The following is a 26,768-nucleotide window of genomic DNA, read 5'->3' as shown; positions in this document are numbered from 1 at the left end:
ACAGTACTGGTGGGTACAGGTCTGTCACTGTTCAACACTGGGGGACAGTACTGGTGGATACAGGTCTGTCACTGTTTAACACTGGGGTACAGTAGTGGTGTGGACAGGTCTGTCACTGTTTAACACTGGGGTACAGTACTGGTGGATACAGGTCTGTCACTGTTTAACACTGGGGTACAGTACTGGTGGATACAGGTCTGTCACTGTTTAACACTGGGGTACAGTACTGGTGGATACAGGTCTGTCACTGTTTAACACTGGGGTACAGTACTGGTGGATACAGGTCTGTCACTGTTTAACATTGGGGTACAGTACTGGTGGATACAGGTCTGTCACTGTTTAACATTGGGGTACAGTACTGGTGGATACAGGTCTGTCACCATTTAACATTGGGGTACAGTACTGGTGGGTACAAGTCTGTCACTGTATAACACTGGGGTACAGTACTGGTGGGTACAGGTCTGTCTCTGTATAACACTGGGGTACAGTACTGGTGGGTACAGGTCTGTCACTATATAATAGGTGTACAGTACTGGTGGGTACAGGTCTGTCACTATGTTACACGGGTACAGTACTGGTGGGTACAGGTCTGTCACTATATTACACGGGTACAGTACTGGTGGGTACAGGTCTGTCACTGTATAACACTGGGGTGCAGTACTGGTGGGTACAAGTCTGTCACTATATAACACGGGTACAGTACTGGTGGGTAGAAGTATGTCACTGTATAACACTGGGGTACAGTACTGGTGGATACAGGTCTGTCACTATATAATACGTGTACAGTACTGGTGGGTACAGGTCTGTCACTATATTACACGGGTACAGTACTGGTGGGTAGAAGTATGTCACTGTATAACACTGGGGTACAGTACTGGTGGGTACAGGTCTGTCACTATATAATACGTGTACAGTACTGGTGGGTACAGGTCTGTCACTATATTACACGGGTACAGTACTGGTGGGTACAGGTCTGTCACTGTATAACACTGGGGTGCAGTACTGGTGGGTACAAGTCTGTCACTATATAACACGGGTACAGTACTGGTGGGTAGAAGTATGTCACTGTATTACACTGGGGTACAGTACTGGTGGATACAGGTCTGTCACTGTTTAACACTGGGGTACAGTACTGGTGGATACAGGTCTGTCACTGTTTAACACTGGGGTACAGTACTGGTGGATACAGGGCTGTCACTGTTTAACATTGGGGTACAGTACTGGTGGGGACAGGTCTGTCACTGTTTAACACTGGGGTACAGTACTGGTGGGTACAGGTCTGTCACTGTTCAACACTGGGGGACAGTGCTGGTGGATACAGGTCTGTCACTGTTTAACACTGGGGTACAGTACTGGTGTGGACAGGTCTGTCACTGTTTAACACTGGGGTACAGTACTGGTGGATACAGGTCTGTCACTGTTTAACACTGGGGTACAGTACTGGTGGATACAGGTCTGTCACTGTTTAACACTGGGGTACAGTACTGGTGGATACAGGTCTGTCACTGTTTAACATTGGGGTACAGTACTGGTGGGTACAGGTCTGTCACTGTATAACACTGGGGTACAGTACTGGTGGGTACAGGTCTGTCACTATATAATACGTGTACAGTACTGGTGGGTACAGGTCTGTCACTATGTTACACGGGTACAGTACTGGTGGGTACAGGTCTGTCACTGTATAACGCTGGGGTACAGTACTGGTGGGTACAAGTCTGTCACTATATAACACGGGTACAGTACTGGTGGGTACAATTATGTCACTGTATAACACTGGGGTACAGTACTGGTGGATACAGGTCTGTCACTGTTTAACACTGGGGTACAGTACTGGTGGATACAGGTCTGTCACTGTTTAACACTGGGGTACAGTACTGGTGAATACAGGTCTGTCACAGTTTAAAATTGGGGTACAGTACTGGTGGGGACAGGTCTGTCACTGTTTAACACTGGGGTACAGTACTGGTGGGTACAGGTCTGTCACTGTGTAACACTGGGGTACAGTACTGGTGGGTACAGGTCTGTCACTGCATAACACTGGGGTACAGTACTGGTGGGTACAGGTCTGTCACTATATAATACGTGTACAGTACTGGTGGGTACATGTCTGTCACTATATTACACGGGTACAGTACTGGTGGGTACAGGTCTGTCACTGTATAACACTGGGGTACAGTACTGGTGGGTAGAAGTCTGTCACTATATAACACGGGTACAGTACTGGTGGGTAGAAGTATGTCACTGTATAACACTGGGGTACAGTACTGGTGGATACAGGTCTGTCACTGTTTAACACTGGGGTACAGTACTGGTGGATACAGGTCTGTCACTGTTTAACACTGGGGTACAGTACTGGTGGATACAGGTCTGTCACTGTTTAACACTGGGGTACAGTACTGGTGTGGACAGGTCTGTCACTGTTTAACACTGGGGTACAGTACTGGTGGATACAGGTCTGTCACTGTTTAACACTGGGGTACAGTACTGGTGGATACAGGTCTGTCACTGTTTAACACTGGGGTACAGTACTGGTGGATACAGGTCTGTCACTGTTTAACACTGGGGTACAGTACTGGTGGATACAGGTCTGTCACTGTTTAACATTGGGGTACAGTACTGGTGGATACAGGTCTGTCACTGTTTAACATTGGGGTACAGTACTGGTGGATACAGGTCTGTCACCATTTAACATTGGGGTACAGTACTGGTGGGTACAAGTCTGTCACTGTATAACACTGGGGTACAGTACTGGTGGGTACAGGTCTGTCACTGTATAACACTGGGGTACAGTACTGGTGGGTGCAGGTCTGTCACTATATAATACGTGTACAGTACTGGTGGGTACAGGTCTGTCACTATATTACACGGGTACAGTACTGGTGGGTACAGGTCTGCCACTGCATAACACTGGGGTACAGTACTGGTGGGTACAAGTCTGTCACTATATAACACGGGTACAGTACTGGTGGGTACAAGTATGTCACTGTATAACACTGGGGTACAGTACTGGTGGATACAGGTCTGTCACTGTTTAACACTGGGGTACAGTACTGGTGGATACAGGTCTGTCACTGTTTAACACTGGGGTACAGTACTGGTGGATACAGGTCTGTCACTGTTTAACACTGGGGTACAGTACTGGTGGCTACAGGTCTGCCACTGTTCAACACTGGATACAGTACTGGTGGATACAGGTCTGTCACTGTTCAACACTGGGGTACAGTACTGGTGGATACAGGTCTGTCACTGTTTAACACTGGGGTACAGTACTGGTGTGGACAGGTCTGTCACTGTTTAACACTGGGGTACAGTACTGGTGGATACAGGTTTGTCACTGTTTAACACTGGGGTACAGTACTGGTGGATACAGGTCTGTCTCTGTTTAACACTGGGGTACAGTACTGGTGGATACAGGTCTGTCACTGTTTAACACTGGGGTACAGTACTGGTGGATACAGGTCTGTCACTGTTTAACATTGGGGTACAGTACTGGTGGATACAGGTCTGTCACTGTTTAACATTGGGGTACAGTACTGGTGGATTCAGGTCTGTCACTATTTAACATTGGGGTACAGTACTGGTGGGTACAAGTCTGTCACTGTATAACACTGGGGTACAGTACTGGTGGGTACAGGTCTGTCACTGTATAACACTGGGGTACAGTACTGGTGGGTACAGGTCTGTCACTATATAATACGTGTACAGTACTGGTGGGTACAGGTCTGTCACTATATTACACGGGTACAGTACTGGTGGGTACAGGTCTGTCACTATATAACACGGGTACAGTACTGGTGGGTACAAGTATGTCACTGTATAACACTGGGGTACAGTACTGGTGTGGACAGGTCTGTCACTGTTTAACATTGGGGTACAGTACTGGTGGGGACAGGTCTGTCACTGTATAACACTGGAGTACAGTACTGGTGGATACAGGTCTGTCACTATTTAACACTGGGGTACAGTACTGATGTGGACAGGTCTGTCACTGTTTAACACTGGGGTACAGTACTGGTGGATACAGGTCTGTCACTGTTTAACACTGGGGTACAGTACTGGTGGATACAGGTCTGTCACTGTTTAACACTGGGGTACAGTACTGGTGGATACAGGTCTGTCACTGTATAACACTGGGGTACTGTACTGGAGGATACAGGTCTGTCACTGTTTAACATTGGGGTACAGTACTGGTGGATACAGGTCTGTCACTGTTTAACACTGGGTACAGTACTGGTGGGTACAAGTATGTCACTGTATAACACTGGGGTACAGTACTGGTGGATACAGGTCTGTCACTGTTTAACACTGGGGTACAGTACTGGTGGGTACAGGTCTGTCACTGTTTAACACTGGGGTACAGTACTGGTGGATACAGGTCTGTCACTGTTTAACACTGGGGTACAGTACTGGTGGATACAGGTCTGTCACTGTTTAACATTGGGGTACAGTACTGGTGGATACAGGTCTGTCACTGTTTAACATTGGGGTACAGTACTGGTGGATACAGGTCTGTCACTATTTAACATTGGGGTACAGTACTGGTGGGTACAAGTCTGTCACTGTATAACACTGGGGTACAGTACTGGTGGGTACAGGTCTGTCACTGTATAACACTGGGGTACAGTACTGGTGGGTGCAGGTCTGTCACTATATAATACGTGTACAGTACTGGTGGGTACAGGTCTGTCACCATATTACACGGGTACAGTACTGGTGGGTACAGGTCTGTCACTGCATAACACTGGGGTACAGTACTGGTGGGTACAAGTCTGTCACTATATAACACGGGTACAGTACTGGTGGGTACAAGTATGTCACTGTATAACACTGGGGTACAGTACTGGTGGATACAGGTCTGTCACTGTTTAACACTGGGGTACAGTACTGGTGGATACAGGTCTGTCACTGTTTAACACTGGGGTACAGTACTGGTGGATACAGGTCTGTCACTGTTTAACACTGGGGTACAGTACTGGTGGCTACAGGTCTGTCACTGTTCAACACTGGATACAGTACTGGTGGATACAGGTCTGTCACTGTTCAACACTGGGGTACAGTACTGGTGGATACAGGTCTGTCACTGTTTAACACTGAGGTGCAGTACTGGTGTGGACAGGTCTGTCACTGTTTAACACTGGGGTACAGTACTGGTGGATACAGGTTTGTCACTTTTTAACACTGGGGTACAGTACTGGTGGATACAGGTCTGTCTCTGTTTAACACTGGGGTACAGTACTGGTGGATACAGGTCTGTCACTGTTTAACACTGGGGTACAGTACTGGTGGATACAGGCCTGTCACTGTTTAACATTGGGGTACAGTACTGGTGGATACAGGTCTGTCACTGTTTAACAGTGGGGTACAGTACTGCTGGGTACAGGTCTGTCACTATATTACACGGGTACAGTACTGGTGGGTACAGGTCTGTCACTATATAACACGGGTACAGTACTGGTGGGGACAGGTCTGTCACTATATTACACGGGTACAGTACTGGTGGGTACAAGTATGTCACTGTATAACACTGGGATACAGTACTGGTGGGGACAGGTCTGTCACTGTATAACACTGGGGTACAGTACTGGTGGGTACAGGTCTGTCACTGTATAACACTGGGGTACAGTACTGGTGGATACAGGTCTGTCACTGTTTAACACTGGGGTACAGTACTGGTGGATACAGGTCTGTCACTGTTTAACACTGGGGTACATTACTGGTGTGGACAGGTCTGTCACTGTTTAACAGTGGGGTACAGTACTGGTGGATACAGGTCTGTCACTGTTTAACACTGGGGTACAGTACTGGTGGATACAGGTCTGTCACTGTTTAACACTGGGGTACAGTACTGGTGGATACAGGTCTGTCACTGTTTCACATTGGGATACAGTACTGGTGGATACAGGTCTGTCACTGTTTAACATTGGGGTACAGTGCTGGTGGATACAGGTCTGTCACTGTTTAACACTGGGGTACAGTACTGGTGGATACAGGTCTGTCACTGTTTAACACTGGGGTACAGTACTGGTGGATACAGGTCTGTCACTGTTTCACATTGGGATACAGTACTGGTGGATACAGGTCTGTCACTGTTTAACATTGGGGTACAGTGCTGGTGGATACAGGTCTGTCACAGTTTAACATTGTGGTACAGTACTGGTGGGTACAAGTCTGTCACTGTATAACACTGGGGTACAGTACTGGTGGGTACAGGTCTGTCACTGTTTAACACTGGGGTACAGTACTGGTGGATACAGGTCTGTCACTGTTTAACACTGGGGTACAGTACTGGTGGATACAGGTCTGTCACTGTTTCACATTGGGATACAGTACTGGTGGATACAGGTCTGTCACTGTTTAACATTGGGGTACAGTGCTGGTGGATACAGGTCTGTCACTGTTTAACACTGGGGTACAGTACTGGTGGTTACAGGTCTGTCACTGTTTAACACTGGGGTACAGTACTGGTGGATACAGGTCTGTCACTGTTTCACATTGGGATACAGTACTGGTGGATACAGGTCTGTCACTGTTTAACATTGGGGTACAGTGCTGGTGGATACAGGTCTGTCACAGTTTAACATTGTGGTACAGTACTGGTGGGTACAAGTCTGTCACTGTATAACACTGGGGTACAGTACTGGTGGGTACAGGTCTGTCACTGTATAACACTGGGGTACAGTACTGGTGGGTACAGGTCTGTCACTATATAATACGTGTACAGTACTGGTGGGTACAGGTCTGTCACTATATTACACGGGTACAGTACTGGTGGGTACAGGTCTGTCACTGTATAACACGGGTACAGTACTGGTGGGTACAAGTATGTCACTGTATAACACTGGGGAACAGTACTGGTGGGTACAAGTCTGTCACTATATAACACGGGTACAGTACTGGTGGGTACAAGTATGTCACTGTATAACACTGGGGTACAGTACTGGTGGATACAGGTCTGTCACTGTTTAACACTGGGGTACAGTACTGGTGGATACAGGTCTGTCACTGTTTAACACTGGGGTACAGTACTGGTGGATACAGGTCTGTCACTGTTTAAAATTGGGGTACAGTACTGGTGGGGACAGGTCTGTCACTGTTTAACACTGGGGTACAGTACTGGTGGGTACAGGTCTGTCACTGTGTAACACTGGGGTACAGTACTGGTGGGTACAGGTCTGTCACTGTATAACACTGGGGTACAGTACTGGTGGGTACAGGTCTGTCACTATATAATACGTGTACAGTACTGGTGGGTACAGGTCTGTCACTATATAATACGTGTACAGTACTGGTGGGTACAGGTCTGTCACTATATTACACGTGTACAGTACTGGTGGGTACAGGTCTGTCACTGTATAACACTGGGGTACAGTACTGGTGGGTACAAGTCTGTCACCATATAACACGGGTACAGTACTGGTGGGTAGAAGTATGTCACTGTATAACACTGGGGTACAGTACTGGTGGATACAGGTCTGTCACTGTTTAACACTGGGGTACAGTACTGGTGGATACAGGTCTGTCACTGTTTAACACTGGGGTACAGTACTGGTGGATACAGGTCTGTCACTGTTTAAAATTGTGGTACAGTACTGGTGGGGACAGGTCTGTCACTGTTTAACACTGGGGTACAGTACTGGTGGGTACAGGTCTGTCACTGTTCAACACTGGGGTACAGTACTGGTGGATACAGGTCTGTCACTGTTTAACACTGGGGTACAGTACTGGTGTGGACAGGTCTGTCACTGTTTAACACTGGGGTACAGTACTGGTGGATACAGGTCTGTCACTGTTTAACACTGGGGTACAGTACTGGTGGATACAGGTCTGTCACTGTTTAACACTGGGGTACAGTACTGGTGGATACAGGTCTGTCACTGTTTAACACTGGGGTACAGTACTGGTGGATACAGGTCTGTCACTGTTTAACATTGGGGTACAGTACTGGTGGATACAGGTCTGTCACTATTTAACATTGGGGTACAGTACTGGTGGGTACAAGTCTGTCACTGTATAAGACTGGGGTACAGTTCTGGTGGGTACAGGTCTGTCACTGTATAACACTGGGGTACAGTACTGGTGGGTGCAGGTCTGTCACTATATAATACGTGTACAGTACTGGTGGGTACAAGACTGTCACTATATTACACGGGTACAGTGCTGGTGGGTACAGGTCTGTCACTGCATAACACTGGGGTACAGTACTGGTGGGTACAAGTCTGTCACTATATAACACGGGTACAGTACTGGTGGGTACAAGTATGTCACTGTATAACACTGGGGTACAGTACTGGTGGATACAGGTCTGTCACTGTTTAACACTGGGGTACAGTACTGGTGGATACAGGTCTGTCACTGTTTAACACTGGGGTACAGTACTGGTGGATACAGGTCTGTCACTGTTTAACACTGGGGTACAGTACTGGTGGCTACAGGTCTGTCACTGTTCAACACTGGATACAGTACTGGTGGATACAGGTCTGTCACTGTTCAACACTGGGGTACAGTACTGGTGTGGACAGGTCTGTCACTGTTTAACACTGGGGTACAGTACTGGTGGATACAGGTTTGTCACTGTTTAACACTGGGGTACAGTACTGGTGGATACAGGTCTGTCTCTGTTTAACACTGGGGTACAGTACTGGTGGATACAGGTCTGTCACTGTTTAACACTGGGGTACAGTACTGGTGGATACAGGTCTGTCACTGTTTAACATTGGGGTACAGTACTGGTGGATACAGGTCTGTCACTGTTTAACATTGGGTTACAGTACTGGTGGATACATGTCTGTCACTATTTAACATTGGGGTACAGTACTGGTGGGTACAAGTCTGTCACTGTATAACACTGGGGTACAGTACTGGTGGGTACAGGTCTGTCACTGTATAACACTGGGGTACAGTACTGGTGGGTACAGGTCTGTCACTCTATAATACGTGTACAGTACTGGTGGGTACAGGTCTGTCACTATATTACACGGGTACAGTACTGGTGGGTACATGTCTGTCACTATATAACACGGGTACAGTACTGGTGGGTACAAGTATGTCACTGTATAACACTGGGGTACAGTACTGTTGTGGACAGGTCTGTCACTGTTTAACACTTGGGTACAGTACTGGTGGATACGGGTCTGTCACTGTTTAACACTGGGGTACAGTACTGGTGGATACAGGTCTGTCACTGTTTAACATTGGGGTACAACACAACACGGAAGGCAGCAGTTACGGGTTATAAGTCCAGATCAATTGGCGTAGAAACTGGGCGCCACGGGTTGCCTTTGTCGATGGGAGAGGTCATTGCACCTGACTGGACAGCTACCGCCCGCCTCAAACCGGGCAGCCCCCGGTCAATAAGGTTCTGTCCCGCCACAGTCTGCCTGCTTCAATGGGTGCTTGGAGCTCAGGGTCATTGCCCGAAAGGTGGACTGATACACCGCACCAAACAACATGAAAAAAGGAAAGAAGGTACCAGCCCTTCGCTTTGCAAGCTGGAACGTCAGAACTATGTGTCCTGGCCTGTCGGAAGACCTTACACAAATCAACGATTCTCGGAAGACCGCCATCATTAACAACGAGCTCAGTAGATTCAATGTGGACATTGCAGCACTTCAGGAGACTCGCCTCCCCACGAGTGGCTCTCTAGCAGAGCAAGACTACACCTTCTTCTGGCAGGGCAGGGATCCTGAAGAACCAAGACAGCATGGAGTGGGCTTCGCCATCAGAAACTCCTTGCTCAGCATGATAGAGCCTCCCTCAAATGGCTCGGAACGCATACTGTCCATCCGACTGCTCACCACCTCTGGTCCAGTACACCTACTCAGCATCTATGCTCCAACACTCTGCTCCCCACCTGAAGCTAAAGACCAGTTCTATGAACAACTCCATAACATCATTAGCAGCATCCCCAACACCGAACACCTATTCCTGCTGGGGGACTTTAATGCCAGGGTTGGGGCCGACCATGACTCATGGCCCTCCTGCCTTGGGCGCTATGGCGTTGGAAGGATGAATGAGAACGGGCAGAGACTGCTTGAGTTGTGTACCTATCATAACCTCTGCATCACCAACTCGTTCTTTCACACTAAACCCTGTCACCAGGTTTCATGGAGGCACCCAAGATCACGTCGTTGGCACCAGCTAGACCTCATTGTCACAAGGCGAACCGCCTTAAACAGTGTTCAAATCACACGCAGCTTCCACAGTGCGGACTGTGACACCGACCACTCCCTGGTGTGCAGCAAGGTTAGACTCAGACCAAAGAAGTTGCATCATTCCAAGCAGAAGGGCCACCCGCGCATCAACACGAGCAGAATTTCTCACCCACAGCTGTTACAAAAATTTCTAAATTCACTTGTAACAGCCCTTCAAAACACTCCCACAGGGGATGCTGAGACCAAGTGGGCCCACATCAGAGACGGCATCTATGAGTCAGCTTTGACCACCTACGGCAAAAGTGCGAAGAGAAATGCAGACTGGTTTCAATCTCATAATGAAGAGCTGGAACCTGTCATAGCCGCTAAGCGCATTGCACTTTTGAACTACAAGAAAGCCCCCAGCGATTTAACATCCGCAGCACTTAAAGCAGCCAGAAGTACTGCACAAAGAACAGCTAGGCGTTGCGCAAACGACTACTGGCAACACCTATGCAGTCATATTCAGCTGGCCTCAGACACCGGAAACATCAGAGGAATGTATGATGGCATGAAGAGAGCTCTTGGGCCAACCATCAAGAAGATCGCCCCCCTCAAGTCTAAATCAGGGGACATAATCACTGACCAACGCAAACAGATGGACCGCTGGGTTGAGCACTACCTAGAACTGTACTCCAGGGAGAATGCTGTCACTGAGACTGCCCTCAATGCAGCCCAGCCTCTACCAGTCATGGATGAGCTGGACATACAGCCAACCAAATCGGAACTCAGTGATGCCATTGATTCCCTAGCCAGCGGAAAAGCCCCTGGGAAGGACAGCATTACCCCTGAAATAATCAAGAGTGCCAAGCCTGCTATACTCTCAGCACTACATGAACTGCTATGCCTGTGCTGGGACGAGGGAGCAGTACCCCAGGACATGCGCGATGCCAACATCATCACCCTCTATAAAAACAAAGGTGACCGCGGTGACTGCAACAACTACCGTGGAATCTCCCTGCTCAGCATAGTGGGGAAAGTCTTTGCTCGAGTCGCTCTGAACAGGCTCCAGAAGCTGGCCGAGCGCGTCTACCCTGAGGCACAGTGTGGCTTTCGTGCAGAGAGATCGACTATTGACATGCTGTTCTCCCTTCGTCAGATACAGGAGAAATGCCGTGAACAACAGATGCCCCTCTACATTGCTTTCATTGATCTCACCAAAGCCTTTGACCTCGTCAGCAGACGTGGTCTCTTCAGACTACTAGAAAAGATCGGATGTCCACCAAAGCTACTAAGTATCATCACCTCATTCCATGACAATATGAAAGGCACAATTCAACATGGTGGCTCCTCATCAGAGCCCTTTCCTATCCTGAGTGGTGTGAAACAGGGCTGTGTTCTCGCACCCACACTTTTTGGGATTTTCTTCTCCCTGCTGCTTTCACATGCGTTCAAATCCTCTGAAGAAGGAATTTTCCTCCACACAAGATCAGGGGGCAGGTTGTTCAACCTTGCCCGTCTAAGAGCGAAGTCCAAAGTACGGAAAGTCCTCATCAGAGAACTCCTCTTTGCTGACGATGCTGCTTTAACATCTCACACTGAAGAATGCCTGCAGAGTCTCATCGACAGGTTTGCGTCTGCCTGCAATGAATTTGGCCTAACCATCAGCCTCAAGAAAACGAACATCATGGGGCAGGATGTCAGAAATGCTCCATCCATCAATATTGGCGACCACGCTCTGGAAGTGGTTCAAGAGTTCACCTACCTAGGCTCAACTATCACCAGTAACCTGTCTCTAGATGCAGAAATCAACAAGCGCATGGGTAAGGCTTCCACTGCTATGTCCAGACTGGCCAAGAGAGTGTGGGAAAATGGCGCACTGACACGGAACACAAAAGTCCGAGTGTATCAGGCCTGTGTCCTCAGTACCTTGCTCTACGGCAGCGAGGCCTGGACAACGTATGCCAGCCAAGAGCAACGTCTCAATTCATTCCATCTTCGCTGCCTTCGGAGAATACTTGGCATCAGGTGGCAGGACTATATCTCCAACACAGAAGTCCTTGAAGCGGCCAACACCCCCAGCTTATACACACTACTGAGTCAGCGGCGCTTGAGATGGCTTGGCCATGTGAGCCGCATGGAAGATGGCAGGATCCCCAAAGACACATTGTACAGCGAGCTCGCCACTGGTATCAGACCCACCGGCCGTCCATGTCTCCGTTATAAAGACGTCTGCAAACGCGACATGAAATCGTGTGACATTGATCACAAGTCGTGGGAGTCAGTTGCCAGCATTCGCCAGAGCTGGCGGGCAGCCATAAAGACAGGGCTAAATTGTGGCGAGTCGAAGAGACTTAGTAGTTGGCAGGAAAAAAGACAGAGGCGCAAGGGGAGAGCCAACTGTGCCCCAACAAACAAATTTCTCTGCAGCACCTGTGGAAGAGCCTGTCACTCCAGAATTGGCCTTTATAGCCACTCCAGGCGCTGCTTCACAAACCACTGACCACCTCCAGGCGCGTATCCATTGTCTCTCGAGATAAGGAGGCCCAAAAGAACAGTACTGGTGGGGACAGGTCTGTCACTGTTTAACACTGGGGTACAGTACTGGTGGGTACAGGTCTGTCACTGTATAACACTGGGGTACAGTACTGATGTGGACAGGTCTGTCACTGTTTAACACTGGGGTACAGTACTGGTGGATACAGGTCTGTCACTGTTTAACACTGGGGTACAGTACTGGTGGATACAGGTCTGTCACTGTTTAACACTGGGGTACAGTACTGGTGGATACAGGTCTGTCACTGTATAACACTGGGGTACCGTACTGGTGGGTACAGGTCTGTCACTAGATAATACGTGTACAGTACTGGTGGGTACAGGTCTGTCACTATATTACACGGGTACAGTACTGGTGGGTACAGGTCTGTCACTATATAACACGGGGACAGTACTGGTGGGTACAAGTATGTCACTGTATAACACTGGGGTACAGTACTGGTGTGGACAGGTCTGTCACTGTTTAACACTGGGGTACAGTACTGGTGGATACAGGTCTGTCACTGTTTAACACTGGGGTACAGTACTGGTGGATACAGGTCTGTCACTGTTTAACATTGGGGTACAGTACTGGTGGGGACAGGTCTGTCACTGTTTAACACTGGGGTACAGTACTGGTGGGTACAAGTCTGTCACTGTATAACACTGGGGTACAATACTGGTGGGTACAGGTCTGTCACTATATAATACGTGTACAGTACTGGTGGGTACAGGTCTGTCACTATATTACACGGGTACAGTACTGGTGGGTGCAGGTCTGTCACTGTATAACACTGGGGTACAGTACTGGTGGGTACAAGTCTGTCACTATATAACACTGGGGTACAGTACTGGTGGGTACAAGTATGTCACTGTATAACACTGGGGTACAGTACTGGTGTGGACAGGTCTGTCACTGTTTAACACTGGGGTACAGTGCTGGTGGATACAGGTCTGTCACTGTTTAACACTGGGGTACAGTACTGGTGGATACAGGTCTGTCACTGTTTAACATTGGGGTACAGTACTGGTGGGGACAGATCTGTCACTGTTTAACACTGGGGTACAGTACTGGTGGGTACAGGTCTGTCACTGTATAACACTGGGGTACAGTACTGGTGGATACAGGTCTGTCACTGTTTAACACTGGGGTACAGTACTGGTGGATACAGGTCTGTCACTGTTTAACACTGGGGTACAGTACTGGTGTGGACAGGTCTGTCACTGTTTAACACTGGGGTACAGTACTGGTGGATACAGGTCTGTCACTGTTTAACACTGGGGTACAGTACTGGTGTGGACAGGTCTGTCACTGTTTAACACTGGGGTACAGTACTGGTGGATACAGGTCTGTCACTGTTTAACACTGGGGTACAGTACTGGTGGATACAGGTCTGTCACTGTTTAACACTGGGGTACAGTACTGGTGTGGACAGGTCTGTCACTGTTTAACACTGGGGTACAGTACTGGTGGATACAGGTCTGTCACTGTTTAACACTGGGGTACAGTACTGGTGGATACAGGTCTGTCACTGTTTAACACTGGGGTACAGTACTGGTGGATACCGGTCTGTCACTGTTTAACACTGGGGTACAGTACTGGTGGATACAGGTCTGTCACTGTTTAACATTGGGGTACAGTACTGGTGGGTACAAGTCTGTCACTGTATAACACTGGGGTACTGATACTGACACTGATAGTAAACTCTTCAACCTCAACCGGCTGAAAGCCAAGAATCCAACCACTTCTGTAATAGAACTACAGTATGCTGACATGCATGAGTTAGTGCTCACTCTGAAGAAGAACTACAACATAGTTGATGTATTCACTGAAGCCTACATGAGCCTGAGACTTGCCTTGAACACTAGGAAGACCAAAGTCCTCATTAACCCACACCAAATGTATCAATTCCAACACCTTCAATTGGAGTCACGGTGAAGTGTTAGAAAATGTCCCTCACTTCCCACATCTTGGAACCTATCTATCCCAAAAAGATGACATTGATGAAGAAGTACCCCACCAAATCCAATATACTAGCTCAGCCTCTGGTAAATTACATACTTGAGGTTTTGAGAATCGTGATATCAGACCCGACACTAAACTCAAACTCTGTCGGGCAGTGGTTCTTCTCACGCTTTTCTACAGTGCTGAAGCTTGGACAATGTATAGATGCATATCAAGGCCCTAAAACAACTACATCAATGCTGTCTTAGAAGGATCTTGTGAATCAAGTGGGAGGATAAAAGAACAAGACACAAACATGCCAAGTATAGAGGTCATAATTATCTCACATCAGCTGACATGGACGGGATATGTCATCAGAATGGCCGACTCGAGACTGCCCAAACAGGTGCACTCTCAGAGCTACACGAGGGAGCCTGTTCATATGGGGGCCAAAGGAAACATTTCAAAGACAATCTCAAAGCCTCCATGAAGGTCTGCTCTGGTAACATCAACACATGGGAAGCAGATGCCCAATCGCGACCAAAATGGCAATGCATCATCAGAAATGGTGCCAAGACTTTCTAAAGAACAAGAGCAGCCACTGAGAGAGATTGGCAAGAGATCCTGAAAGTGAGGGCAGTTGCTCAAACTAACAATACAGCACCACCTGTACTGTCCAACAACTGATGTCCTCACTGTGGGAGAGCCTGAAAGGTTAAGATAGGGCTCATAAGCTAACTGTGAACCCACAGCCAAAACCTGACATCTCACTTCCACCCAGCCATCCAGAAGGAAGAATCATCCTCAACATGAGGGAATGCCAATGATGTACCTGCTCTGGGAATGTTTGATGGGACAGTGTAGAGGGAGATTTACCCTGGATCTAACTTGTGCTGTATTTGACCCAGGAGTGTTTGATGGTAGGAATGGGTGCCTGAAATGGAATGTCCTTTTCTCCGAGGACAAGTATCTGGATGAGCACAAAATGATACCAAGAAGCAAAGGAGATATGGGACATCATTCCACAGAGTGATTGTATATTTACCTGTGAGGATTCGACTTTGGTTATCTGGCTGTTTCTCACCCTCTACCCCAGTCTGGTGGATGGACTCATCTGCTACAGCTGACATCCACAGTGTCAAGTTACAGATCAAGGAAGTGGCCAACCCACACCTGCAAACAACACAGCCCTAAAGAATCAGTCTGCGGATCACAGCAAACTAGGCCAAGTATAAATTGTACACTTTAGCGAAGATACACGAGAAATTAAATTAACTTAACTTTATAATTGTGCCTGTAATGTGGAGAAACATCTCATTGAGCTTCACAGTGGTATAAAGAAATTAATTTGGGAAGGTCTTCTTTACACTATGCTTTAGGATTCTGCAGCAATCAACACCAATGGTGTGGGATGAAGGGAGTGGGGATGTACAAGAGGTCAGAAACAGAGGAACAAAGATTCAGGGGAGGGTTGTTGGGCTGCAGGAGTTGACAGGTTATGGGATGGACGATTCACAGCATGGAAAGATTTAAACACAAGGATGCGAATTTTAAATTTGAGGTGTTCGGAGACTGGGGGTGAATGTAGATCAGCAAGGCTCGGAGTGATGGGAGGGGGCACGAACGGTGGAATAGGATACAGGCAGCAGAGGTTTGGATTTTTTTTATTCATTCGGTGGATGTGGGCATCGCTGGCTAGGCCAGCATTTACTGCCCATCCCTAATTGCCCTTGGGAAGGTGGTGGTAAGCTGCCTTCTCGAACCACTGCAGTCCATGTGGGGTAGGTATACCAACAGTACTGTTAGGAAGGGAGTTCCAGGATTTTGACCCAGCGACAGTGAAGGAACGGCGATATAGTTCCAAGTCAGTATGGTGTGTGACTTGGAGGGGAACTTACCAGTGGTCGTGTTCCCATGCATCTGCTGCCCTTGGTGGTAGAGATCACAGGTTTGGAAGGTGCCGTCGAAGGAGCCTTGGTGAGTTGCTGCAGTGCATCTTGTAGATGGTACACACTGCTGCCACTGTGCATCAGTGGTGGAGGGAGTAAATGTTTGTGAATGGGGTGCTAATTAAGCAGACTGCTTTGTCCTGGATGGTGTCGAGCTTCTTGAGTGTTGTTGGAGCTGCACCCATCCAGGCAAGTGGAGAGTATTCCATCACACTCCTGACTTGTGCCTTTTAGATGATGGACAGGCATTGGGGAGTCAGGAGGTCAGTTACTCACCACAGAATTCCTAGCCTCTGATCTGCTCTTGTAACCACAGAATTTATGTGGCTGGTCCAGTTCAGTTTAGTTTAGTTTAGAGATACAGCACTGAAGCAGGCCCTTCGGCCCACCGAGTCTGTGCCGGCCATCAACCACCCATTTATACTAATCCTACACTAATTCCATATTCCTACCACATCCCCACCTGTCCCTATATTTCCCTACCACCTACCTATACTAGGGGCAATTTATAATGGCCAATTTACCTATCAACCTGCAAGTCTTTGGCATGTGGGAGGAAACCGGAGCACCTGGAGGAAACCCACGCAGACACAGGGAGAACTTGCAAACTCCACACAGGCAGTACCCAGAATTGAACCCGGGTCGCTGGAGCTGTGAGGCTGCGGTGCTAACCACTGCGCCACTGTTTCTGGTCAATGGTGACCCCCCAGGATGTTGATAGTGAGGGATTCAACAATTGTAATGCCATTGAACATCAAGGGGAGATTCTCTCTTGTTGGAGATGGTCATTGCCTGGCACTTGTGTGGCACAAATGTTACTTGCCACTTATCATCCCAAACGAGGATTTTGTCCAGGTCTTGCTGCATATGGACAGGGGCTGCTTCAGTATCTGAGGAGTCGCAAATGGTGCTGTACATTGTGCAATCATCAGCGAACATCCCCTCTTCTGACCTAATGATGGAGGGAAGGATGGATATACAAACTGGGTGGTTTTATTTTAATAAAAAAAAGTCTACAGATGAAGCAGCTGAACATGGTTGGGTCTGGGACACAACCCTGAGGAACTCCTGCAGTGATGTCCTGGAGCTGAGATGATTGACCTTCAACAACCACAACCATCTTCCTTCGTGCTCGGTGTGACTCAAACTAGTGAAGAGTTTTCCCCAATCCCCATTGACTCCAGTTTTGCTAGGGCTCTCTGATGCCACACTCAGTCGAATGCTGCCTTGATGTCAAGAGCTGTCACTTCCACCTCACCTCTGGAGTTCAGCTCTTTTGTCCATGGTAATGAAGTCAGGGGCTCAGTGGCCCTGGTGGAACCCAAACTGAGCGTCAGTGAGCAGGTTATTGCTGAGCACGTGCCGCTTGATAGAACTGTTAATGACCCCTTCCATCACTTTACTGAAGATCGACAGTAGATTGGGAGGGCGGTAATTGGCTGGGTTGGATTTGTCCTGCTTTTTGTGCACAGGATATACCTGGGCAATTTTCCACATTTCCGAGTAGATGCCAGTGTTGTAGCTGTACTGGAACAGCTTGGCTAGGGGTGGGGCAAGTTCTCGAGCACAGTCTTCAGTACTATTGCTGGAATATTGTCAGGGCCCATAGTCTTTGCAGTATCCAGTGCCTTCAGTCGTTTCTTGATATCACGTGGAGTGAATCGAATTGGTTGAAGACTCGCATCTATGATGCTGGGGACCTCAGGAAGAGGCCGAGATGGATCATCCACTTGGCACTTCTGGCTGAAGAGGGATGTAAATGCTTCAGCCTTATCTTTTGCACTGATGTGGATGGGGAAATTTGTGAAGCTGAAACTTATGGAAGATGGAGGATGGGAGGCCGTCCGGGAGAGCATCAGAATAGTCAAGTCTGGAGGTGACAAAGCCACGGATAAGGGTTTCAGCAGCAGATGAGCTGAGGCAGGGGCAGAGACGGGTAATGTTACAGTGGAAGTAGGCAGTCTTTGTGATGGGAGAGTATGTGGTTGGAACCTCAGCCTGAGTTCAAATAAAACAGCAAGGTTACAAACAGTCTGGTTGAGCCTGAGAAAGTGGGCGAAGAAGGGGATGGTGGTGAGAGTGCAGTGTATATGGCGAAGATTGAAGATGATGGCTTTGGTCTTCCCAATAGTTAGCTGGATGAAATTGCAGTGGATCTAAGACTAAGTTGGAAAAGCAGTCTGACAACACAGAGACAATGGGAGAGTTGATAGACGTGGTTGAGAGGTAGAACTGGGTGCCATCATGGTACATGTGGAAGATAACTCTAGATCTATGAATGATGTTGCCAAAGGGCAGTAGGTAGACAAGGAAGAGCAGAGGCCAAGAATAGATCCTTGGGGGACCCATGTGAAGAGAAGTTATTGATGGAAATGCTCTAGCTACAATTGGCCGGGTAAGATTGGGGAGGTCTGTTACACTGAACTGGACAGTGCAGGTGAGGCTTTGGAGGAGCATGGTGTTGTTGGCCATGTTATAGGCTGCAGAGAACTCAAGAAGGATGGCATTAGAACATCTGTAATGGGCTGAGTGAATTCTATGGTGGGGTCAGGATGGAAGATCCAATGGAGCAATGCAGATAGAATGACATAGGTAACGAGGGCCATTTAGTCCAGATTGTACAGGGTCTGTGGAAGGAATCAGCTAGATGGACTGAATGGCTGATTCCAACTTCAAGTTTTACGTAGCCCTTTAGAATACCACCTCAATACACATAAAGATGTCTTTGACTCTCATTAGATATTGATAAGTGTTGAGGAATCCTTTGGACTTTTAACCCAAGAGCTGGTAAACCCTCAAGATCTGACCCCAAGTTTCTGCTTGTCTTTGAGTCTGTCTGCACCAACAAGGATAATGACCACAACCCTGCATCTTGGTCTCCCCCTCGGCAGACAATTGATTAACCTGAATTCCGCCCAATGTTCCACTAGATTAAGGCTGGTAACTCAGATAGAACCAATTGGAGAGTTCAAGATCTTCTGTAGTCTTTGACTGTTCTGCTTTTAACCAACTAAATGAAAGGCACTGAGCATCTGCTGAGAATAAAGTGCTGCTCCCCACTGGCTGAGTGAGTAAGGGCACTGCCTGGTGTGAAACTAAGCTTTACAGGCCTGCAGGTCCTGATGTTTCTGCTGCACAGGCAAGTGAGGGCAGAACCGAACTCACCAGGAAAATCCCCTCACAAATCCCACGCTGACTCCCACAATTAGGATGCTTACTTGGCTGTGACAGTGGAAGGCTGTTAGGTAGCTGTGAATTGAACCCCTGCAAGTTTCAATGTCTTCAGGAGAACAGGGGAAAGAAAAGGACGAATTTTCAGAAACAGAAGAATGAACTGTGAGGCATCAGATGGACGTGGGTACAAAACTGCCAATTAGATTTAACAGTTGATCCATAGAATGTCCCCATGCAAAGTAAAGTCTAGCCTACCCAAATGGAGCCTTGCTGCTGACTTCTAATCACCTCACATTCATGACTAAACATATCCGCAGCCTGCTCAACCTGGCCTTTTTACCAACCAAACTAACACAAAAGAACACACGGCACCCTCATTCATCATTCAATTCAGGATCTGAAATTAGAAAGACCAATTTGAGAGGATTTAGTTTAGTTTAGTTTAGTTTAGAGATACAGCACTGAAACAGGCCCTTCGGCCCACCGAGTCTGTGCCGACCATCAACACCCATTTATACTAATCCTACACTAATCCCATATTCCTATCACATCCTCACCTGTCCCTATATTCCCCTACTACCTACCTATACTAGTGGCAATTTATAATGGCCAATTTACCTACCAACCTGCAAGTCTTTTGGCTTGTGGGAGGAAACCGGAGCACCCGGAGAAAACCCACGCAGACACAGGGAGAACTTGCAAACTCCACACAGGCAATACCCAGAATTGAACCCGGGTCCCTGGAGCTGCAAGGCTGCGGTGCTAACCACTGTGCCACCCTATTCTATTCTGGTCTCCAAAACCACCTCTATTTTCCAGCCTAATCTAACTGTGATCCATTCTTGGTTATTGACCTAATATCTCTATTGACTTCAGTATGGACCCAACCTCATCTTTTGGAATGGTCTTTCACTGGTGATCTTCCTGTTTTTATTGACATACTTCAACACCTGGATGATTTATTGGGTCATTATCTTGAATATGCCACAGTCTGACACAGTACTCCCCTAAGCAAACTGGTTGCCATTATATAGTCACCAGGGGTAGGCACATGGACATTTGACAAAAATATTGACTCAGCCACAGACATGGCGGCAATTAAGCTGTATATAAAGTGTATAGCCAATCTAATGCCATCAAAACACAGCCCGATTTGAAACACATTTCTCCCTATAAATAAAGTAGCTAAGCATACAAACATCAATGGAGAGCAGCATAACTGTATTAGCTAGCTAGCAAGCAAAATAGTATGTAATGCCAATGTGAATTACTTTTGTTGACAGAATAGAGATAGCAACACCATGTCACGGGGTGGTAGATGGACCTTATTGGATGACCTCTGTGGATTCACATTTTATCAGGTGTGCAAATATATCCAATAAACCATGAAACTCAAAGAGAGGATTGTTATATTGTGGTTATTGAGGCAGTAGAAAATCAGCAATAGGAAGACGGACCATTTCTCACACTGCTTTTGTCACTTAATCCATGATGGTCTCTGTTGGTGCAACTTCTCCACCTGCTTGTAATAAATGTCTGAAGACAGGGCAGTCAACAAAAGGGCAGTGATCTCCAAATCAGGAGAATTTTATAGGATAGAGCAGATAGTACTTCAGAAGAGTCATATAAAACAGAAAAGCAGAGTAGGACAGGAAGGATCAGAGAGATTAACGGTAGGTAGCCAAGACTAGATTATTCATCTTGACAGGCTGTTAAACTAGGTCCTGGATTCTAAAATACAGAAACAACAGAATCTCTCATGGACAAAATGTCATTTACTCACCAAAGCGAGTGACAAAATTAGATAAACACATTTACAAATAAAGAGGGCCTTTCAGTTCCTCCTATAAAGCGATTCTCTTAAATTTGCTTACGTCTATATCTCAGGCTGTCATTGTCGATTCTGATTCAGCTCTGACAAGATAATTATTAACAGAAAGTTTTTCTGCAAAAGGTTGAGCAGTTGTTACTGCATGTATTATTCAGTTACAAATTGTTTAGTCGCTATCTTTTAGATTGTACTCGAGTAACCAATTTATGTCCAAGCCAAATCTCTTACCTGTTAGCAAAGGTGGACTTTTAACGTAATGTAATTATATGATACAGGAAACTTTCAAATGACATTGGCCACTCAGGTTTTCTGCCCTCAAACTGGGCAGTAAATGATGCACATTGCAATTAACAATCTTTGACATAATTTGAAAACTCGTCCTTTAATCCAATTCACTGCTAAAAAAAAATCAGTTAATAACTGTTTCTAACATTGTCACTGAAACATAATAAATATTTACTAAGTCTTCCCTGACAGATTTTAAAACTGCCAATGCAGCATCGATCCTGTAAAGGGATCGTAGACAGTTCATCATAGATTAAGGTTTGTTAAAGCTATCCGTTACATTGTATTTCCTAACTATTGTATATGGGTCAGCGGCATCCTGTTTTTGCCAATATCACTCAGCCCCATTACACCGTACTCTTGAATTCATGAGGAACTTACACTGCTGACTTCTGGAGATTCCTTGGATTTTCTTGCCTGTTTTCCCCCTCAATACACGTTCTGAAACAATGCGATTCCAAATGGATAGCAGCATAATTGCGACATTTATGTAGAAGTAAGAGTCCAGCAACTTTGCACATGTCAATAAAAGTAATGCTTGCCAGAGCACAGAACTCGAGACATTCCCTCAGTGACTTTTGCCATTTTAAAATGAGTTTCCATAACGCAAGCCTTTAAACTAGCTGCTAGGTTATTTTAAAACACAAGGTTAAAGGCTTGAAGCAGGGATGTCCAACATTTTCATGTGGTGGTGGGGGCAAATTGCAATTTTTGTCTTACATTGGGAGCCAGTGAGACAATTTCAGAAAGATACAGGCATTAAACATTTTTCTTACTATTAATCAAAACAACAACAAATTTTCCACTCTACCCAAAGAAGCATAAAAACTGCTCATCCCTTACCTGGCTGCTATCATCTCCCTGGGGGAGCAACCAAGGTCAATGAAAACAAAAAAGCTCACCTTGTGATGTCCTGTTGTATCTGAATGCAGTCTTTGGAATGTACCCACAGAAAGTATGACTGGATTAAGGGAACAAAAAAAAAGACTTGCATTTGTATGGTGCCTTTCACGACCTCAGGACGTCCCAAAGCACTTTGAAGCCAATGAAGTACTTTTTGAAGTGTGGTCACTGTTGTAATGTAGGAATCAAGGCAGCCAATTTATGCACAGCAAGATCCCACAAACAGCAATGAGATAATGACCAGATAATCTGGTTTTACTGGTGTGGATTGAGGGATAAATATTGGCCAGGATGCACGTTCTTCATTGAAATAGTCTGTAGGATTTTTTTTTTTCCAACTGAGCGGGGCAGATTGGGCCTCAGTTTGACATCTCACCTAAAAGGCAGCACCTCTTACAGTGCAGCCCTCCCTCAGTACTGCACTGGAGTACCAGCCTTGAATTTTACATTCAAATCACAGAGCGGGATTTAAACCCGCAACCTTGCAGTTCAAAGACAAGAGAGCTGCCAACAAAGCCACAGCTGATATTGTTACTAGCTGTATTATTATCTAGAAAAACAGGGCAGATAGAAAGGATAAATTCACCAATCCTGTACTGGGCCCCCCTCAAAGGAAGTCAGCACATTGTCCGCAACCCCAGCCCACACTGCCTCTGAGAGAGGCTCCCTGCCAGAGGCAGGCATCAGTGAAGTCACTGCACAGTCAATCACAGTATAGTTCACATGTCCGCACCTCACTTACCTGTGTGAAAATAAATATGATCTGAATGCTAGGAAATAGAAATTTAATCGGATGCTCGCAGTCTGCAAATCCGGCAGCATAGACAATCCTGAAGACATTGAGCAGCAAACTGCAAGCTCCAAACAGCAGTAGTCCGCCTGCCAATCAGAACATAGGCCAGGATCAATGACTGACACAAAAGCAAAATACTGCAGATGCTGAAAATCTGAAATAAAAGCAGAAAATGCTGCAAGTACTCAACAGGTGAGGTAGCATCTGTGGAGAAAGATTTTCAATCTGGATTTGGGAATGTGGTGCCCAGATCATTTCCGGGTCCTGTGCCCGCGTCGCTGATGTGACGCTGTTTGAAATGGGAAGCCACCAATTGAGCTGGAGGCGGGCTCGATGCCCAATAGGTGGTACCAGATGCTGCATGGAGGTAGGAACCAACTCCAGATTGCAATGCTCAAAGGCAGACTGCAGCCATGACAGAGCTTGCCATTGCCTTGCAGAATGGAGCAGGCAGGAGATCAGAGGGCCAGCCGTGTCAGGGTGCAAACAAGTGGCCAAACTGGCAACTGGAATGTACTTGACCTGCTCAGTTTAAATCACCCTATATCCGGAAGCATTATTTTCAAAGCACGCTTGCAACCAGCCTCGTCCCCACGAGCGTTTGAAAATAAAGCCCAACGTTTCAGCTCTGTGACCTTTTATGCCTTGACATTGTAACTTGCTTCACACGGTGGGTGGGCTTCAGGTGTGATCTCTATCTGCAGAAGGGGAGTTCACTGTTGTGAATGAAGGTCGGCTCAGAGAAGGAAACACTGTTAAAGGGGAAGAAAAGCTTTGAAATTTGATAGGTTCTCTTTGAGCTGAGCGGCCTCTAGAAAGGGTTGATGGAACTTTAAGAGAGGAAAGGAAATCAGTACTTAAACCTCTTCAGCTCACATTGTCCTGAGCATGATTGCTACCACTGCTCCGGGGGCCTACCTCCATCCTGGTGACTCCTGGGGTTGGCATGGGAAGGTAGGTAGAGTAATTGAGCAGCTACCCCTCTAACACTGACATCATTCACATGTGGCAGGAACATCTGGTCTTGGATGGCCTGGTCCTCTGGGGGTGTGGGGGGTGGGTGGGGGGGTGGGTGGGGAATGAATGTTGTGTTTGACCTTTAACCCCAACTTTCCTTCATGCATTGATTTTCCGATTTTGGCTGGAGAAATATCCAGGCCAAGATGTTGCAACCTGTAATATGGCAAAGGAGGATCCCAAGGGAAGGAGATCTGTGAAGCCATGACTCATTCCCATGGAAGGAGGTGGCCTTCATAGTGAACCCTGTGTCTAGGACCTCCTGTCTGGCTCCTGAATGCTGGACAAAGTTCACTGACCTCTCCAGGGCAGCCAAGGTAACAGAAAGCAGTTAGGCCGTGCCCAGTGCATCTTAATAAGCAGGCATTCCACTCAGAGCCACTTGTCCATCACTGCAACAAACACCATCCACAATTTAACCCCCTAAGTGTGGGGGTGGGAGGGAGCAGTGGGAGATTCACGAGCGACACTTTGTACAGAGACTGTGGAAGGGGATAAAATGGGCCGAGAGATTGGAGTGTTCGTGTAGCTACTAGGTCCTTTCTTGCTGTTTTATGTAACTGTATCAATGGGATGAAATATGATTCAATCTTATCAGAGCAATATATGACGGATTTATTAGGGGGTGCATACATCGTAGTTTCATACCTCTCAGCCACACTGGTCCAGCATGGGGGTCCTTGTAAAGAATAGCATGCTTCTGTCGAGCGGTGCACAAAACATAGAACAGCATCCAGCTGACAGTTAAGACCATCACGACAGTGAGAGATATTAGGACCTCATCCTGCCCCACTGCCACTTCACTGAAAGCCCCTCCACAGATCAGAGCAGCAACCAGGAAGAAAGCATTGATGGCCAGCAGGCCAGATAGCAGCCTGCCTCTGTGAGTTTGGTGCTTGCTGGGATGGGTTTGTGCTGAAGATGGAAAGTTATAGTCCTTATCAAGTCTCCACGGATTCTCCAATTCTTCCAGCTGTGATAGTGCTGCCTCATTGGTAATGTCGGTGTTTTCAGGGTTGATCATTTCGTCAGCCATTCTGGGGTGTTTCTGAATTGTTAATGAACATAAAGAATGTTCAGCCCAACAAACCCAACCCTTTATCACCACCACCTTCTCAACACAAATGGAGGTTTACTCTGTATGCTGTGGGCAACATTTAGTGAATCCATTCCTTATAAACCACATCCCCCCATCCATTCCCACCATCTCCCTCACATTCTCACTAAATCCCCCACGTTCTCACCATATCCCCCAGTCCATTCTCACCATATCCCCCATATTCTCACCATATCCCCCATATTCTCACCATATCCCCCAGTCCATTCTCACCATATCCCCCACATTCTCACCATCTCCCTCACATTCTCACTAAATCCCCCACGTTCTCACCATATCCCCCAGTCCATTCTCACCATATCCCCCACATTCTCACCATATCCCCCAATTCATTCTCACCATATCCCCCAGTCCATTCTCACCATATCCCCCACATTCTCACCAAATTCCCCAATCCATTCTCACCATACCCCCACATTCTCACCAAATTCCCCAATCCATTCTCACCATATCCCCCACATTCTCACCAAGTTCCCTAATCCATTCTCACCATATCCCCCACATTCTCACCAAATTCCCCAGTCCATTCTCACCATATCCCCCACATTCTCACCATATCCCCCAGTCCATTCTCACCATATCCCCCATATTCTCACCATATCCCCCACATTCTCACCATATCCCCCACATTCTCACCATATCCCCCAATTCATTCTCACCATATCCCCCAGTCCATTCTCACCATATCCCCCACATTCTCACCAAATTCCCCAATCCATTCTCACCATACCCCCACATTCTCACCAAATTCCCCAATCCATTCTCACCATATCCCCCACATTCTCACCAAGTTCCCTAATCCATTCTCACCATATCCCCCACATTCTCACCAAATTCCCCAGTCCATTCTCACCATATCCCCCACATTCTCACCATATCCCCCAGTCCATTCTCACCATATCCCCCATATTCTCACCATATCCCCCACATTCTCACCATATCCCCCACATTCTCACCGTATCCCCCACATTCTCACCAAATTCCCTAGTCCATTCTCACCATATCCCCCACATTCTCACCATATCCCCCAGTCCATTCTCACCATATCCCCCAGTCCATTCTCACCATATCCCCCATATTCTCACCATA

General features: G+C 47.1%; 1 protein-coding gene across 1 annotated transcript in view; it reads right to left on the bottom strand.

Moving 5' to 3' along the window:
• Window positions 1-25,598, bottom strand: part of LOC137384489 (proton channel OTOP2-like) — a 50,206-nt gene extending 24,608 nt beyond the window's left edge. The window contains exons 1-4 of the mRNA XM_068058628.1: window positions 25,211-25,598; window positions 23,495-23,631; window positions 22,752-22,810; window positions 15,656-15,783 (exon numbers count right to left, since the gene is read on the bottom strand). Coding sequence (XP_067914729.1) covers window positions 15,656-15,783; window positions 22,752-22,810; window positions 23,495-23,631; window positions 25,211-25,598 — 712 coding nt within the window. The remainder of the gene's footprint in view (window positions 1-15,655; window positions 15,784-22,751; window positions 22,811-23,494; window positions 23,632-25,210) is intronic.
• Between the last annotated feature and the right edge of the window lie 1,170 nt (window positions 25,599-26,768).

This window comes from Heterodontus francisci, chromosome 26 (assembly GCF_036365525.1).
Source record: "Heterodontus francisci isolate sHetFra1 chromosome 26, sHetFra1.hap1, whole genome shotgun sequence".
In the NCBI taxonomy this organism is placed as follows: Eukaryota; Metazoa; Chordata; class Chondrichthyes; order Heterodontiformes; family Heterodontidae; genus Heterodontus; species Heterodontus francisci.
This window is presented reverse-complemented; position numbering and strand designations above follow the sequence as displayed.